Here is a 17500-nt window from a genome sequence, read left to right on the forward strand (position 1 = left end):
ACTGCAGCTCACATCCATACTGGTATACATCAGCACTGCATCTCACATCCACACTGGTATATATCAGCACTGCAGCTCACATCCACACTGGTATATATCAGCACTGCAGCTCACATCCACACTGGTATATATCAGCACTGCAGCTCACATCCACACTGGTATACATCACCACTGCAGCTCACATCCACACTGGTATATATCAGCACTAGTGCCCACATCTACACTGGTATATATCAGCACTGCAGCTCACATCCACACTGGTATACATCAGCACTGCATCTCACATCCACACTGGTATATATCAGCACTGCAGCTCACATCCACACTGGTATATATCAGCACTAGTGCCCACATCTACACTGGTATATATCAGCACTGCAGCTCACATCCATGCTGGTATATATCAGCACTGCAGCTCACATCCACACTAGTATATATCGGCACTGTGCCCTCATCCACACTGGTGTACATCATAACATCCATGCTGGTATATATCAGTATTGGACCCACACCCACACAGGTATACATCCCCACTGGACCCACATCCACACTGGTACATATCAGCCTGACTCACATCCACAGAGTCGTCTGTTTCCGGGGTGTCTGGGTTGCCGCTGTCGTAGCTGCTCAGCTGGGCCATTTCTGCAGGGAGACAGAGCGGTGAGAGTGAGAGGCCTGACCTGAGCGCCCAGCACATGGCCAATCACGAGACAGGCCTGACCTGAGCTCCTAGCACAGGGCCAATCAGGAGACAGGCCTGACCTGAGCTCCTAGCACAGGGCCAATCACGAGACAGCCGACCTGAGCTCTGCAAGGCCATCACGAGACGGCTGACCTGAGCTCTAGCACAGGGCCATCACGAGACAGGCTGCCGACGAGGCTGAGACAGGCCTGACCTGAGCTCCTAGCACAGGGCCAATCACGAGACAGGCCTGACCTGAGCTCCTAGCACAGGGCCAATCACGAGACAGGCCTGACCTGAGCTCCTAGCACAGGGCCAATCACGAGACAGGCCTGACCTGAGCTCCCAGCACACAGCCAATCACAAGACAAGCCTGACCTGAGCGCCCAGCACACGGCCAATCAGGAGACAGCAAAGGGCTGCAAGCTCACAGAGACTGGCCTCTGGCTGGGACAGGAGACATGCTGTACAGAAATCTGCCCACACTGTTAGGGTTACAGCACTAAGAGCTCTCCTGCCCTGGGGAGAGGGTCTAAACCTGTCGACCCAGCGGAGAGAGCACCCCATCTCTGCTCTGCCCGGGGGCTGGGGGCCGCGCCCCTGCGACAGACTCACCCTCCAGGGGATCCCGCGTGAGCCCCAGCTGGCTGATGATGTAGCGCGGGATGTCCGACTTGATGCCCTGGCCCTCTTTGGCATGGCCCTCCGCGGCTTCCAGCAGGTGGTAGAACTCCTCCGGGTCGAACTCCTGCAGGACGGGGAGGAGGGGGGGGAGGGAGTGGAGCTCAGGGTCAGGCAGGAAGAGGACGGGTCGAGACGAAGCTACTTCAGCGACGTCCGCTAAAGCTCGCTAACCGCGCTGCCCGCAGCTTCGCCGTTCATATACAACTTCCCTTAACGAACGTCCTCAGGGCTCAGTGACTTAGCGCCTGCCACAGCACACGACAGAGCAGGAACAGCATTCCCTTCAAATCCAGCCGGGCCTGGGAGATCGAGCCTGAGCTCAGCGCTACCGGAGCCTGCTACTGCAGACAAAGGCTTTCGGCCTCCTCTCTCTCCCAGCTCCACATCTGCCACGCTCTCTCTGCACGGTGTCTCACCGCCGCCATCAGTCAACATTACAGATGAGGGGGTACACCCTAGTGAGGACCCCCGCCCTGTGTGGAGGAGGGAGGCGGTGGTGGTGGGGGTGGGGGGGTGTAATGAAGCATGGTGTGACAGGGGGAGAGCCGCAGTGTGTAGGGGGGTGATTGAGAACGAGGAGGGGGGGGGGGGGGGGGGGAGGATAAATTCGGCGCCGCAGTACTGCTAGCATGCAGACGCAGCAGCTGTGACGCTAGGCTACGGTAATTAAGAGAGCTCCGCCATTTCTCAACTGCGAGGCTCTGTTCCCACATGTAAATCTCCCCCACCCCGAACGCGGGCCCATTACCATTCGTTTCCTGGGCGACAGCCTTACCCAGAGTACACCAGGCTGATATGATCTACTGAGCGCTCGCAACATTCACTCTGAATTAAAGTTAATTATTTTACAATATATCTCCACCCTTCACCCTCTCGTATTTAGCTTCCCCTCTGCTGATTGGATGAGAGCCAGTTGGGCCCTGCTAGGTTGGACCAATAATCACTCCACCTTGATTAAATATGGACTGATCCCCACCCCAGCCCACAATCACAAACCTCACTATTAAATACTGACTGATCACCACCAACAAGCCCAAACCTTACAATTACCAGTTTGAAGAGTAGGTTTTTGTTTTTCTCTTCAAAATTTTAAGTCAGTGTTCTCACACATTTGCGATTAAAATGTTCAGTTAAATCACATACTTGCGATCTTACACTTTAAAGGGTTAAATACTGACTGATCCCCCCCAACAATCCAAAACCTCACAGTTAAATACTGACTGATCCCCACCAACAATACCAAACCTCACAATAATGGACTAGTCGCCACCAAGAATACCAAATCTCACAAGTATACACAAACTGATCCCCCCAACAATTTCCACCCTCACAATCAAACATTCACTCATCCCCCGCAATCAATCCCAGAGCTCCCGTCTCTTACCAGGCACTCCAGCAGCCGCGCGGGCCGCGCGATGACGATCATCAGCTTCCTCACCAGCTGGGTGACGAAGGCCACCTCCGCGCTCTCCGACCGCTCGTGAGCCTGAATGGGAGCAGCGACCCAGAGAGCAGCGTTAGAGACGACGCTGATCTGTGACGGCCTGGGTCGCTCCCTAGGCCCAGCACGCACTGCCAGCGAGGGAAAAAAGAACTACCAAACATCATCGCATCAGCACAAAGGTAGGGTAAGCTTTTATACTGCTGCAGCACTGCTGCTCACTGCCATTCTGACCTGCGGTAGGAATGAAGCTGGAGGATGACATCACAGCAGAATTCAGCGCTGGAGAGCTACAGCAGCTCCATATGCCCTGTCAATCATTATTACTAGCATTCTCCAAAAGGACTCCCTGTTTCTATAACAACAAGTGCTTTGTGTGAGTATGTGTGTGTGTGTGTGTGTGTGTGTGTGTGTGCACATGTGAGTGTGTGTGTGCATGGGTGCGTGTGTGTACATGTATGTGCTTGAAACACCCCACTGAAACACATGCCACTCCAGAGCCTTAGAGCGTAGCGGAGAGCGTGTGGGAGGTTCATAAATAACAGGGCAGACAGGTCTGCTAATAGAAATATCCCAGAATGACAGGACGCCCCGGGGTTGTAATCAGCTGCTGAATAATTTACGGAGGTAATGAAACCCTCAGAGGGGCGCGGGGGGCGGGAGGCAGGGGTGCTCCCGGACGGGACGGGACGGGAGCGCGTGAGTAAGGGGCGGTCACGGCGGCCAGCCTGACGAGCGGCGTGGCTAATTGGGCGGGCGACAGCGCGGAGGTCCCGCTGACGAGCTGGGCTGAGCTGGCACTCCGGCCCGGCGTGGCCAGGTGCGCCGAACCCCTCCCCCCTGGATCTCTGCCCCGGCTCCCGCGAGGGGGGGGGGGGTGGCGGGGAAGTCATGAATACGGAGTGACCGCCCGGCGAGGTCACAGATTGGCCCCAGTGGCTGCTAATGGCGGTGCGGCGGGGGGGGGGGTTTCGCTTACAGACCCCCGCCCCTCACCCCAAGTCGCGGGCGTCGGACATGCAGACGGGACCCAAACTGCACTGGTGCTGGCTGCACGCAAGCACGATACTCACTGGACCGCACGCACAGAAACACAGCGCGTACACACACCGCGCCTGGACCAGCCTTTAACATTCACCACATAAAGACACAGCACCACAGACCACACCAAGCCAAAGCTTCACGTAAAACAAAACCGAGGAACCAATTTCTCATTTCTCGTCATCATAACAAATATTTTAACAGCCGACCCCTATAAAAGAATGTGGATGTGACCCACATGAACAAGAGCATAAATCTCTACCTGAATGCACAGTTTGAGCCTGATCTAAGCAGGGTCTGTGTGAAGCTCGGAGAGAAAGCAGGCAGAGAGAACTCAACTGGTAAAGCCTCATCGATGAAGGCGCTCCACGTGCGGTTCTCCAGGACGCGATGAAGAATCTCCTCTTCCTCCAGCCTCCTCTGCCACGACGTGTGGGACATCTTTCCGAAAAAAGGCTCCGCTTATCCCCCGCGCGACCCCCGCGTTGCCACGGTTTCACCGCCTCGCCGCGCGCGCCGTTAGCGTCTGAGCTTCGCCGGGTCTGCCGCTAATTAGCATTCCCCCGGTGATGTCATCGTCCTCGCTCCGTATTCGGCATCGCGCCGTCTGACTGGCCGGAGCCCCGCGCCGCGCCGCCGAGATTCTAACCGGAGTCGCTGGTGGGACCGTTTAAACAATCGCCCGCCCGCCCGCCCCCCCCTCGCCAAAAACGAAACAGACAGCGAACACGCTCGCCGCCCCTCCCCTCTCCTCTCCCCTCCCGCGCCCGCCCCTCCCTCCCTGCAGGCTGGCTCAGAGACTCATCCTTCACTAACAGTGAGCGCTGGGGCGTGAAATTAAAATCAGGAGCCCCCCCCTCCTGACTCCAGGGACGCGGAGGGGGCCGGTGGGATGTGGAGGGGGCCGGTGGGAGCAGTAACGGGGGCCCGGAGCCCCCCCGGGCGCTGTAATTGAGCTAATACAGACACGCAGAGCCGCCGCTCTGACTAATAGACATGTGACAGGTCTGAAGGAATCCGCTCTGCGTCGAGTCGGGTGCGCGAGGGAAAGCCCTTTCCCAAATCGCCGTGGTGCCGACGTGCGGACCACCAGGGGAGCGGGACGAGCCGAGCGCGGTCGAGCACGGCTTTTTTACCAAACATTTTACGAGCAAAATGTGTGGATGTTCCTCCAGCAGAATCTCAATTAACCCACCACGATATGTATGTAGGACTGAGGTAAGCGTGTTCAGTTGACCTAAATGATGGCCACGCTCCACACGTCAATGCTGACAGCGGCGTGCCACCTACTGTACAACTCCTATACCTATAACACCTATAAATCACATTAAATCACACTCAACACTGTCAGCGCAGCTTGTGAGGACATGGCTGACTGCTTTAACACCCGGTCCCTGCTAGCGGAGCGCGGTTAGCGTCTCCCCCCTAAAGCCCGGCCCTCCCCCGGGCGCAGGCCCTCCCCGGGGAACTCACGTCCTGCAGCAGCTTCTCCAGGTTCTCCTGCAGCTCGTAGAAGTAGCGGGAGGTGATGAGGCCCTCGCGGGACTTGTCCAGGCAGTCGCGGGACAGCTCGATCACCTGGTGGTGGATGAAGCTCAGCACCCCGTCGGCCAGCGGCATCACCTTCTCCGGCATGGAGGAGGCCAGGAAGTCCGCCAGGCGCTCCTCCATCTGAGCCGTCGCCTGGGCGGGGGTGGGGGGGGAAGGGAGGGAGGGTCATCGACAGAACTGTCCACACTGAGAACATCTATACATCACAGGTGGAGCTGGATGTGGACCAGATTTGGACCAACTTTTAAATGAAAGGAACGCAGCTCCGCTATGGTCTGCCATGAATAAAACTCGATCTCAACCATCAACCTTCCTCTGAAATTCTCCCATAGCAACTCAGACATCCCATAAAGCAGCTGACGATGGCGCCAGACGGTAGCGGTAGTGTGGTAAATGATGTGTGCTGTGGGGACTCACCTTGGGGAAGCGCTCTTTGTAGACATGGTTCATCATGACGATCTCGTGGTCGAAGGAGATGGGCGAGCGGCCGGGACTGCAACACACAACACAGGGGACATGGCGGTGAGGCGGGCGGCCCGGGGGGGGGCCCAATCAGGCCCCACGCCGCGGGGGCACCTGACAGCTCTTAACACGCCCTGAGAGAGCTGACCACGCGCACAGGGGGGGTCACCCCATATTCGTCAGGATCGGGAGGGGGGGGGGAAGACAGCCGATGATCCGGTCACACGCTCACCATCTGCTCTCTGAAACTCGAGGACTTTCCAGAGGAGGCCTGAGGACCACGTCATTGGCTCAGATCTGATTTGACGCGTCTGAAGAGGCGGGAAAGGTCAGCGTTTACAGGCCGGGGCTGTATGCCTCTGTCACCCAACCGCAAGGTCTTCAGGCCAGGGCTGTATGCCTCTGTCACCCAACTGCACAGTCTTCAGGCCAGGGCTGTACCCCTCTGTCACCCAACCGCAAGGTCTTCAGGCCGGGGCTGTACGCCTCTGTCACCCAATCACACGATCTTCAGGCCGGGGCTGTACGCCTCTGTCACCCAATCACACGATCTTCAGGCCGGGGCTGTACGCCTCTGTCACCCAATCACACGATCTTCAGGCCGGGGCTGTACGCCTGTCACCCAACCGCAAGGTCTTCAGGCCAGGGCTGTACCCCTCTGTCACCCAACCGCAAGGTCTTCAGGCCGGGGCTGTATGCCTCTGGAACCCAACCGCACGGTCTTCAGTGGACGACCTTCACCCTCAATCTCATCAAACCGCGTCTCTGAAGGGCGGCCAGCCAGGACGGGGTCCTCCGAATGAAACAAGGAGGACCTACAGGCTCCCGCGCGCAGAGGCGACACAGACGATGATGTCACAGAGGGTGCCTGATGTTTACGCAGCGTGTCCGGTGTGGGGGCTGGGGCGGAAACGAAGGGGGATTCTGGGGGAGGACGGCCCCAGTGGCATCATCATCAGCGCAGAGACAGATGTGGCCGGCTGAGTCACACGGGCTGAGGCCCACGTGTGACTGGCCAATGAGGTAATGCATGAGGTCATCCCCCAACAGCCAGAAAAAAAAACCATTACCTTCCTAATTGACTGGGGGCAGACAGAACGCGAGGCATTATATGTCAACTTCACGGCTGCTGTCTTCATCACGCACACACACACACACGCACACGCACACACAGACTCTCTCCCTCACACACACACACAGACCCTCTCTCTCACACACACAGACAGACTCTCTCATACACACACACAACCACAGACTCGCTCCCTCACACACACACACACACACACACACACACACACACACACACACACACACAGACTCTCTCTCTCTCACACACACACACACACACACACACTCGCTATGCATGTGCCAATCACCAACCAGTTTGACAGAAAGGTTGACAGCCAGCGGGGAGACAGCATCAATGTGCAAATTCCTCCTTTCTCCAGCATTCTCAAACATCACTTTAATAAAAATGAAAAACCTCTAATCAAACCAATGAAAAGGTCGGCTCTGACAGAGATTGATTCATTGCCCGAGGCAGACTCAAAAGATGTCAAATTAGAAAAAGACTGATTGCACCTCTATCCATTAGAGAAAGATGTGCAAGGATTTCGCAGAGTGATAACACACTGAATTCAAACAAAGGGCAATCTGAGAGTTCAATACACTTTTGTGGGAAGAGAAATTCCTAATAAAAAAATGACCATGAAGCATTTTTTAAAATCTCCCCAGTGTTTCAGCAAACACGTCTTTAACAGCAGGTAAACGGAGGAGGACTTAACCTGCATGGCTGTGTCCCTCCCCCAGCGAAGCACGTTAAAATACATTATGTGTAGAGCGACAGGCTGATAGCCCATACCCCTCAGCTCTCTGTGATTGTGTGCGTGTGCGTCAGTGTGTCAGTGTGTGTGTGTGTGCAGTATCATGTGTGTGTGTGTGTGTGTGTGTGTGCGTCAGTGTGTCAGTGTGTGTGTGTGCAGTAGCGTGTGTTCCTGTCAGTGCGTGTCTGTGCAGTAGTGTGTGTGCGAGTGTATTTTTTTGTATTTGTGTGCTTGTTCCTGTATATTGTGTATGAACGATGTCTACGCATGTGAACTGTGTGTGTGCATACCGTATGCATAAGAGGGTATGTGTGTGCATGTTGTAAAGGATTAACCCGTGTGCATGTGTGTGTCTCCTTCTGTGGTCACCCTAAACAGTGAATGAGGAGCCCTGCTGCTTATGGGCAGCCCCTCTCATTAGCCGTCCCTGTAAATAACAGAGCGGTCCCGCGCACAGCAGGGCCGGCAGCTCCGGCTGCGTCGCCGCGGCGACGGCGGAGGCAGCTGGGGAAATTACGGGCCTAACTGACTGTGACAGAGGAGCCGGCCTGCGCGGGGGGGTCGTAAACACACACACACTCACACACACACACACACACACACACTCTCACACACACACTCCCACACTCACACACACACACACACACACACACACACACACACTCACACACACACACACACACCATCCCCACCCTCGCCCACCGCCACCCCGGTGCCATCGGAGCCGAAATTACACGGATAATTGATTCGTTGAGCGGAGCCCGGTTTGGGCTGTCACACCGAGCCCTGACCACCGCTGGGGACCGGGGGGGCGCAGGAGGGGCGGAGCGAGTTCCGGCGTCCGTACCGCTGAGAGAGGCTCGCTCGGTACCCGCACGAGCGAGTGGACCGCCCGCCAGCGTCTCAAACTCTGATTGGGCCAGACACGGCAAAGCGCTGTAATGAGTCACTCATAGCTCAGAGGCATCACATTATCAGCTCCAAAGACCAACGAGACAAGAAAAACAGCAGTTTGATGGAGCAGAGAGCCCGTCACAGTCACTCAGAACATTCAGCCCTGTCCTCCCAGGACGGGCCTGACCTTTAAATCCCCGTCAGACCTGAAGGTCAACGCGTCACTGCAGGCTGGCGGAGGAGCAGAGACGTCCGAGACGCTGAAATCTGTCTGAAGGGAGCCTGCCCTGATGCCTCGGTGTGAGCGATGAGGGGGAGGGAGGGGCGGGGCCTGAGGCTGCGGGAGCGAGGCCGTGGTGGAGAGGAAACGAGGGGGTGGAGCAACAGGGGAGGGGGCGGGCCGACAGGAGAGGGGGCGGGGACTGACCTGAGGCTGCAGTGCGGAGGAAAGGAGGGGGCAGAGCGACAGGAGAGAGGGCAGGGGCGACAGCAGAGGGGGCGGGGGCTGACCTAAGGCTGCGGGAGCGTGGGCGGGGGCTAACCTGAGGCTGCGGGAGCGCGGGCGCATGGCGGGCGAGCGGCGGCCCTCCTCGTCCGTGATGCTCTCGGAGCTGAAGTGCTTGGTGAGGAAGTGCAGCTCGTCGGCCGTGGGCTGGAACGGCAGCTGGTGCAGCTTCTCCTGGGATGAACATGATGACTGTGAGAAGCAGAGAGGGAGGGATTACAAGGGTAGAAGAAGGCCGAGCGCGAGGGAGGGGGGCGAGTGGCGGGGAGGGGGCGTGTGGCAGTACCCTTGCACTAGGGAGTCACTGTGACCTAGACCTGGACCGCTGGACCCCTGTCCAAACCCCTACACTCCAAGGCAAATGGACCTGTCCTCAAACCGGGCCTAGACAGCATCCAAGGCACAAGAGCCTTTGTTCCCATTCACTGCCAATGCCAGCCCGCTTCCAGCGGCTGCTCAGCTCTTGACTCAGGTACGCGACCTTCATGCACAATGTGAATGACATTTCAGCTCTCACTGACAACTCCCTCAGCACTGACACGTCCGTGATCTGCACGAGCACCACAGCCCTCCACTGCTTCACTCCACAAGAACGTACACACTGCAATCAACAGCACTACAGAGAAAAATGTCTCCAAATACCGTCTGTGATAAACGTATCGTCTCCCTTTTCCCTAGAACACTAAATATGCCGTGAGTTACACAGCCTGGGGCAGGGTTTGACGGTGCCGGCAATGGTGGTAATGGCTCACCGAGACTGTGGAGCTGGGCGTGTTGGTGCCATATCCAGAAGAGGGCAGGGAGGCCAGAGACCAGCGCCGGCCGTCAGTCCTGAGAGAGAGACAGGGAGAGAGAGAGAGAGGGAGAGAGGGAGAGAGGAGAGAGGAGAGAGGGAGGGAGAGGGAGGAGAGAGAGAGAGAGAGAGAGAGGGAGGGGGGAGAGAGAGAGGGAGAGGGGAGGAGAGGAGGGAGAAAGAGTGGCACAGAGAGAGAGAGTGGGAGAGAGGAGGAAGGGAGAAAGAGAGGGGAGGAGGGAGAGAGAGAGAAACGGAATGAGAGAAGTCAAACAGCCAGAAGCAGACTGAAGTGGAAAACACAGCAGTACTGGAGTACAGCACCAGGTTTATAATGGAGCACTGACACCAGTTCATCTGAAAGAGGCAGCATCCCCTCCACTTGAAAACTTTTATCAAAAAAATAATCATTTAAAATAAACATCATCAGCCTTCACTCCTGAGACTCTTCAGTCAGGGTGGTGCTGAAAGTCAGAAGCAAAAATCTCTGTGAACACAGTTAGTCTGGCACAGCCCATCCTTAGTGAAAGACAGGGAGCCACACCCTACATGTAGACGCACAGTAAACACGCAGACATGCAGCACACTTACAGACACAGTAGAAATGGAGAAACAGCACATGTGTAGACTCATAGCAAGCACGTAGCCACGCGGCGCATGTACACATGCAAACACGTTACAGGCAGGAAATGACACGGCAGGGAAAGCAGGAACCCCGTAACGACACAAAGTCCAGCGACTCCTGAAGAAGGAACCAAACCAGAGGAGACATGCATCGAGCACCTTGCGTTCCCTTCACAAACCAGGAGGGGGCAGCGTTCACTGGGAAAAGCACATCACCGCCACAACCGAACCCAGCGGCTGCTGATGAGCTCCTTCCCAACGGCAGATCACTGAACCAATCAGAAGGAATCCAGGAACCAATCAACAGGCTGTGGAACGGGTGAGGCGTACGCAGCCTGTGAAATGAGCAGGACTGTCTAACGGCATGTCCCACGCTCCTGGGAGCTCCGATAATGACTGTATAACTAACGAAGGGGTACGCAATGTTCCTTATCCAGCGCCTAAAGCGGACCAGAGAGAGCTCCTGATGGCTTTAAACAGACGTGCGAATACGGACGCGGGTTCTCATCCCACGTTTTAATCGCGTTAGACGCAGGAACCGTGAGACTTCGGCAGAATCGCGGAGGCGTTTCTAACGCTTCAGACGCTGCGCAGAGCGCGCTACGAAAGCCCCAGAGGAGCCCACAGGAGCGCCGCGGCTAACTGCGCTCAGCGTTAGCGGCTAACGTCCTGAATATTAAAAAGAGCTATGGCCATTAAAAAAGCAATCTGTGCCCCCCCCCCCCCACTCGGTTCAGAGGGGGGCCGTATGAGCACCGCAACGCGTAGCTGCATTTCAATTACGGTCTACAAAGGCGACATCCGATAGACAGACAAACATGAGCAGCAGTAAGCAGATGCTGTAAGATGTAGACTTTCCAGGTGGGCAGCCATGCAGGGAGGGGGCGGGGGGGGGGGGAGGAGGAGGAGGAAGTGAGGTGGTGAGGAGATGATGTGGGGGGGGGTTACCTGTCTGCCCTGTGCCCGTGACTGTGGGGGAGAGAGGACAGTGTTAGCGCCACGTAGCAACAGTGTGACCTCAGAAATATGAGCCAATCAAACCACCCCTTTCTCTCTCTCTCTCTCTCTCAGCCACACAGATGCACCCCCCCCAAACGCACGCACAAACACACACACACACACACACACTGTCACATTTATTTAGTCCGTGAGAAGCACGACGGAACCATTCCATTTCCACACTGACAGGAGAGATTAGCGTCATTGTCACCGACGCGCAGCTACACACCTAACCACTGGGTGGCACTAGTGCATCAAAAAACCCGGCTCACTGGGAGTCCTTCAATCCGAAATTCCATTCCGGTCAGAAAAAAAAGGTGCTTTATCGCAAAAAAACAAAATCACACCGAGATACTACTTACATCCCTCTCCCATCCAATTTGAATTCAAAAACTTGCAAATCCTTTTTTAATCTTTATTGCTTTTAATTACCAGCTCACCCTCCATCAACCGCAATCAGCATTCATTATTCACAGACACAGGAAGATAAGAGGATCCCAGATAAGATTCCAGCACAGTGAATCCTCTGGAGGTTACTAACAAAAGAGCTCCAATTATATTTTAATAAGGAGAGCAGATCGGTTATTATTCAGGGGGAGATTTTGGAGAGGAGGAGGGGGAGGACGGTGGAAAAGGTCGGCGTGGGGACGCCGGGCGGCCGTGGCGGCTCGGAGCACTCACCTGCGGGCGGGGACGAAGGAGAAGTGGGCCCCGGCGCTGGGGGAGAAGTTCCGGGGGCTGTCCAGCGGGCTGCTCACTGCGGGAAGAGGAAGGAAGACTTTACTCAAGCTCATCACACTGAAGAGCGTATCTAGAGAAAGAGAGCAACACCCCTCAGAACCCCCCCCCCCCCAAAGAGAAGGCATTGAAGCAGCTTCCTGACTGAGAGAGACAAAACTCATAGTAGTTACAAGAATGGACCGTCCATGTATTTGCCCATAAACCACACCACAAGCACATTCTCACTGCGCACCATATTTGTGTTTTCAATTATCAATTCAATTCAATTTAACTTTATTTCAGACACACAGGTCCATAGCAGTAAGAACGATAATAAAAGTAAAAGTAATAAAATAAAACACAATACGAAGACAACAACATACATAATTACATTATTTCAGGTAAAAGGATTTTTTAGGATTACAACCAGACAAGATGGGAGCACTCTGATCAACGAAATGCCATGAAGGGGAGTGGAGACGCACCGCCATCCTGACCGAAGCCTCTTATTTAGCAGAGCACGGCCGTCTGAGGCGACACAAAGGAAACCCAAACAGCAGCGGCTCTCTCCAGCTCGTCAGCACAGAGACGCTGAGAGACGCAGCGCGAGGCTGGCGGGATTAACCCGCGCTCTTAAACTCTCCGAGAAAGGGCGGCTAGTGGACGGGAAGCCGCGGCGCACGGCGCGTGACTGGGGCCGGCGCAGAACGTTCCGGGGAGGCGTGGAATGGAAGGCGGCTGAGCCGGGGTGTTTAATTACGCGTTAAACGAGACGCGCGAGAAGACTTCCCGCGAAAACGCGTCGCAGAGCCCCCGGCAGCCGTCCAATGGCGTCGCGCGTCCCCGCCGCGTCGTTAGCCTCGCTGCGCAGAGGACCCCGGGCGGACGGACGGAGGGGGGGGTCATTAATCACCCCCGTCAATCGGGGATGGGGCTCCAACGCCTGGCTGTGTAAGGAACCGTGGCGGGACCCGGGTTCGACACCTCTGTATTAATTATGCACACTCCCCCCCCCCCCCCCCCAAAGGCCAGCGCGGTGCCTTACATATTAATAAGCGCATAATTCCCTGTCAGAAAGCAAACGCTCCCCCCTCCCAGGCACCGCCGCGCGCAGCTGGACCGGGACGCGACACGCCAAGGACGGCGTGGACCTGTCAGAGGGCTCCGTTCAAACGCGGCTCGGGCCTCAGAATGAGCGTTAAAAAAAGCAGCAGGACCGCGTTCACGCTGAAACAGCCTAAACGCACTGCCCCCAGTGCTGCTGCTGGGGCGGCCATTTTTCACTCTAAGGATGAACGTTATCCAGATGGAGGATCGGAGGAGCGCGGAGCTGAGGACGGGAGGCGTGGAGTAAACAGAGAGGATCCATCTCGCGCCGCCGGGGGGGAGGGGGGGAGGCAGGGAGAGGGGAGCGGCGTGAGCGTGTGTGTCAGGACGGGTGTGACATCACGGGGAGGCTGTGTGCTCCGGCAGAAAAATGAGAGCATGTTCCTCTGCACACTGAGCAGAGACACATTAAAGGGCCAGATCCAGCACACACACACACACCGCAACACACACACACACCGCAACACACACACACACACACACCCACACGCACCGCAACACACACACACACGCACACACACACACACACACACCCACACGCACCGCAACACACACACACACGCACACACACACACACACACACCCACACGCACCGCAACACACACACACACACACACACACACACACACACACACACACAGTGTATTATCATGCAGAGCGCAGCCCCAGCCCACCTGCACACCGACGCGGCTTCAGAGAGATCAAACAAAGGGGGTGCGAGGGTGGCCTGCCCCCCTCCCTCACTGTCAGCCCCCGCCAGCCCCCGCCAGCCCGCGCAAACAGCAGCGGCCCACGCTGACCTTCTCCCTCCACGCGGCGTCCTGGCCCCCATCGCCGTGTGACTGCCCCGGGCCCAGCTGACCCCCTCGACCAATCAGCAGCCAGCGCCAGTGCTCGGCAAATACCAGGCTGACCTTTTATCAGGCGCAGGAGTGTCAGCCACCAGAGAGGGGGCATTTGCACAGTACCTGCGTTTAATGGAGCCTTTTCAAACAGGAATTAAACATGTCTGCACCGAGCCCTTTTCAGCTCCCCCCCCGCCCCCCCCCCCAATCAGACAGTCATCTTCAGTGTGATGTTAAAAACCTTCATCCCATTATCAGCTTCATTAGGGGCCGTGGGTTACAGCGGGGGACAAGGCGGGATTTTTGGAGCTGGGAGGAGGGGGGGGGAGGGGGGATGTGACTGAGGAATGAGGGAATGAGACACGGATGGCATCAGCCCCGGGGTGGGGGGGCTGAGGGGTGAGGGGGAAGGGGGAAGGGGGGGGGCAGTAAAACCTTGTGTAATCTCAGCACACAGGCCTTTTTCTCCTGCTCAGCACTCGAACCCCATTCAGCCGGCCCTCAGAGTCCAGCAGTCCTGCAGCAGTAACCTGACCCCTGACCCCTGACCCGGCCTACAGTACAGAGGCCATAAACAGGGTCCCTCAGCAGCGGTGGTCATTACAGCCGGATACCTTACCTCAGCAGAGCCGCGCGGAGCGCAGGGGGCGGAGCTTATTTCACAGAGCTAGTGCTTTATTAGCGGTTGGCGGCTGCAAACCGCAGCGCGGCGTTAGCATTCGCACAGCAGCTGTTAATAAAGGCCACACAGCGGGGAGTGCGCCGCTGGATTTATCTCCCCGACTTCTCCCGCTCACGCCGTTAATAAGCTGCGCTCCCCCCGACTCCCCACAGGGAGGCGCACTGAGGTTCGGGGTGCCGCGGTACGCTTAGGCCCAGGGCAGGAGGGTGTGGACCTGAGGGGGCTCGATTCACGGGAGCTTGCTCAGCTCGTAGCCACGCCCGCGCTGCTAGCAGCCGTGCTAAGCGGCAGAGACTGGGCTTCGTTCCTGAGGCTCACTTCCTGGTGTTGCTGAGAGGCGGTGCTCACTAGCACTAGCGCGGTTGGCGCTACGCTAGTGTAGCTCTTTCAGCCGCCCGTCTCAATGCAAGTCAACGGCACCGACACGGTCAAGATACGAGGTCAGCCATTCACTCCCACAGGAACACGTACCAGCAAAACAGGTGTTCTTCTTCGTACCCGAGCCCACGCCGCTCATAGCCCTGGCACCTTCTTCCATGAATGCTCACCTTGCCGTCCAATCACTGCACTGAGGATTTATTCTCTCACGAAGAAGGAGTGGCTATTTAAAAACCCAAAGGGGCGCTACAGTAAGGGGCTAGCTAGGACCCATAACCAGCGCGCTTTAACTCCTGTAGCAGGTCCCTCCTCTCTCCCCGGGCAGCTGCTCCCTGGCTCCCTGGCCCCCTGGCCCCCTGGCCTCTGTTTAGAGGCATTAGCGGCTCGGCTCAGCTCTGGAGCGCCGCAGCACAAATCCAATCTCCCAGCTGGAGCCGGGAGGACCAGCCATCAGCGGCGCGGGAGAGCGATCGATACAGCCCTGTGATTGGCTGAGGAGGGCAGGGCCATTAGCACTGCTAATACCCATGCTACAGCCTCATCTGTACACACACACACACAGGCTGACTCACACACACACACGTTCACACTCACTCTTACACACACACTCACAGGCACACGCACACACAAACGCACACAAACACACACACGAACAGACACAGAACGGACAGAACAGACAGACACAGACACACCCTCAAACAAACACAGATACAAGCACGCACGCACGCACATCACGCACGGACAAACAAAAATCCAGGGCAGGAAGATCACTGTTCCGATGGGCAGGCCATCACCGTGGAGACGAGACAATTTGCTTCTGATATTAAACCAGCACGGCTGCTGATTACCCCCCCCCCCCATACCCCCCTCTGGTCCGAGAGTGAGGGGCGGGAGGGGGCGGACATAGCTGGGGCTAACGTGTGATTAGAGCCCAGCACAGGCTCCAGGAATGCAGGAGACAGGAATAGCTGGCCTGCCTGACCACAGCAGAGCGATCACACCCAGGTGGACACGCCTTCCGAGAGATTAGCTCAGGGCCACACTGACACGAGAATTCCACAGCCATCGCTTGGCATCCGGGCACCCAGGGGCCCGGTTGGGTGTGTGAGTCAGGGTGTGCGTTAGTGTGTGAGTCAGGGTGTGCGTTAGTGTGTGAGTCAGGGTGTGCGTTAGTGTGTGAGTCAGTGTGTGCGTTAGTGTGTGAGTCAGTGCGTGCGTTAGTGTGTGAGTCAGTGTGTGCGTTAGTGTGTGAGTCAGGGTGTGCGTTAGTGTGTGAGTCAGGGTGTGCGATAGTGTGTGAGTCAGTGCGTGCGTTAGTGTGTGATTCAGGGTGTGCGTTAGTGTGTGAGTCAGTGTGTGCATTAGTGTGTGAGTCAGTGCGTGCGTTAGTGTGTGATTCAGGGTGTGCGTTAGTGTGTGAGTCAGTGTGTGCGTTAGTGTGTGAGTCAGTGTGTGCGTTAGAGCGTTAATTAACTGCTCACTCTATGCAAGCTTTACTTTGAGTCCTGCTGTCAGAAGACACCTACAGGTACTGCACACAGACTCTCTGCTCTTTCTGGTGATGGACAAAGTGTAACTAACACACACACACACACACACACACACAAGGTCTTTGCGAAAACATCCTGTCTGTTCTGGAGAGCCACTTGAGCCCTGACACAGGCTGACGGGCTCTCTGATGCTCTGGTGAAGAGCGGTGCTGTCGGGCGGTGAAATGGAAAAGCACTGCGGATGGAGACACTGCGCACCACACCTGTACTGCAGAGAGAGCAGCCGAGAGAGCAGCCAAGAGAATAGCTGAGAGGAGCCAAAACAGCAGCCAAGAGCAGCTAAGAGAGAAGCCAAGAGAGTAACAACAGACTAGCTAAGACAGCAAATAAGAGAGCAACCAGGAGAATAGTAATAGAGTAGCTAAGAGAGCAGGCAAGAGAGCAGCCGAGAGTAGCCAAGAGAACAGCTGAACGAGCAGCCAGGCTGCTCCGTCTGCACCAAAGCTTTAGCCTCACTCCCAAATGGCCTTCAGCATCCTGCTACTTAAACAGCACAACTAGGATGGAATCTGTGGACTGGTATGCTGTATGAGAAGAGAAATGCCCTCAGGAAGCAGAGCACGGGTTTGAGCGATTAGCATGCCTGTTCTATCAGTATGCCTGTTCTATTAGCATGCCTGTTCTATCAGTATGCCTGTTCTATTAGCATGCCTGTTCTATCAGTATGCCTGTTCTATTGGCATATCTGTTTCATCAGTATGCCTGTTCTATTGGCATGT

The 17500-nt window shown here is 56.3% G+C and overlaps 1 protein-coding gene across 1 annotated transcript in view; it reads right to left on the reverse strand.

Moving 5' to 3' along the window:
* Positions 1-17500, reverse strand: part of mast2 (microtubule associated serine/threonine kinase 2) — a 127929-nt gene that overhangs the window by 10805 nt on the left and 99624 nt on the right. The window contains 9 exon segments of the mRNA XM_064333637.1: positions 575-642; positions 1298-1430; positions 2751-2852; positions 5322-5531; positions 5817-5892; positions 9121-9275; positions 9836-9914; positions 11449-11469; positions 12181-12256. Of these exon segments, the coding sequence (XP_064189707.1) occupies positions 575-642; positions 1298-1430; positions 2751-2852; positions 5322-5531; positions 5817-5892; positions 9121-9275; positions 9836-9914; positions 11449-11469; positions 12181-12256 (920 nt within the window).

Source organism: Anguilla rostrata, chromosome 4 (assembly GCF_018555375.3).
Source record: "Anguilla rostrata isolate EN2019 chromosome 4, ASM1855537v3, whole genome shotgun sequence".
Taxonomy (NCBI): Eukaryota; Metazoa; Chordata; class Actinopteri; order Anguilliformes; family Anguillidae; genus Anguilla; species Anguilla rostrata.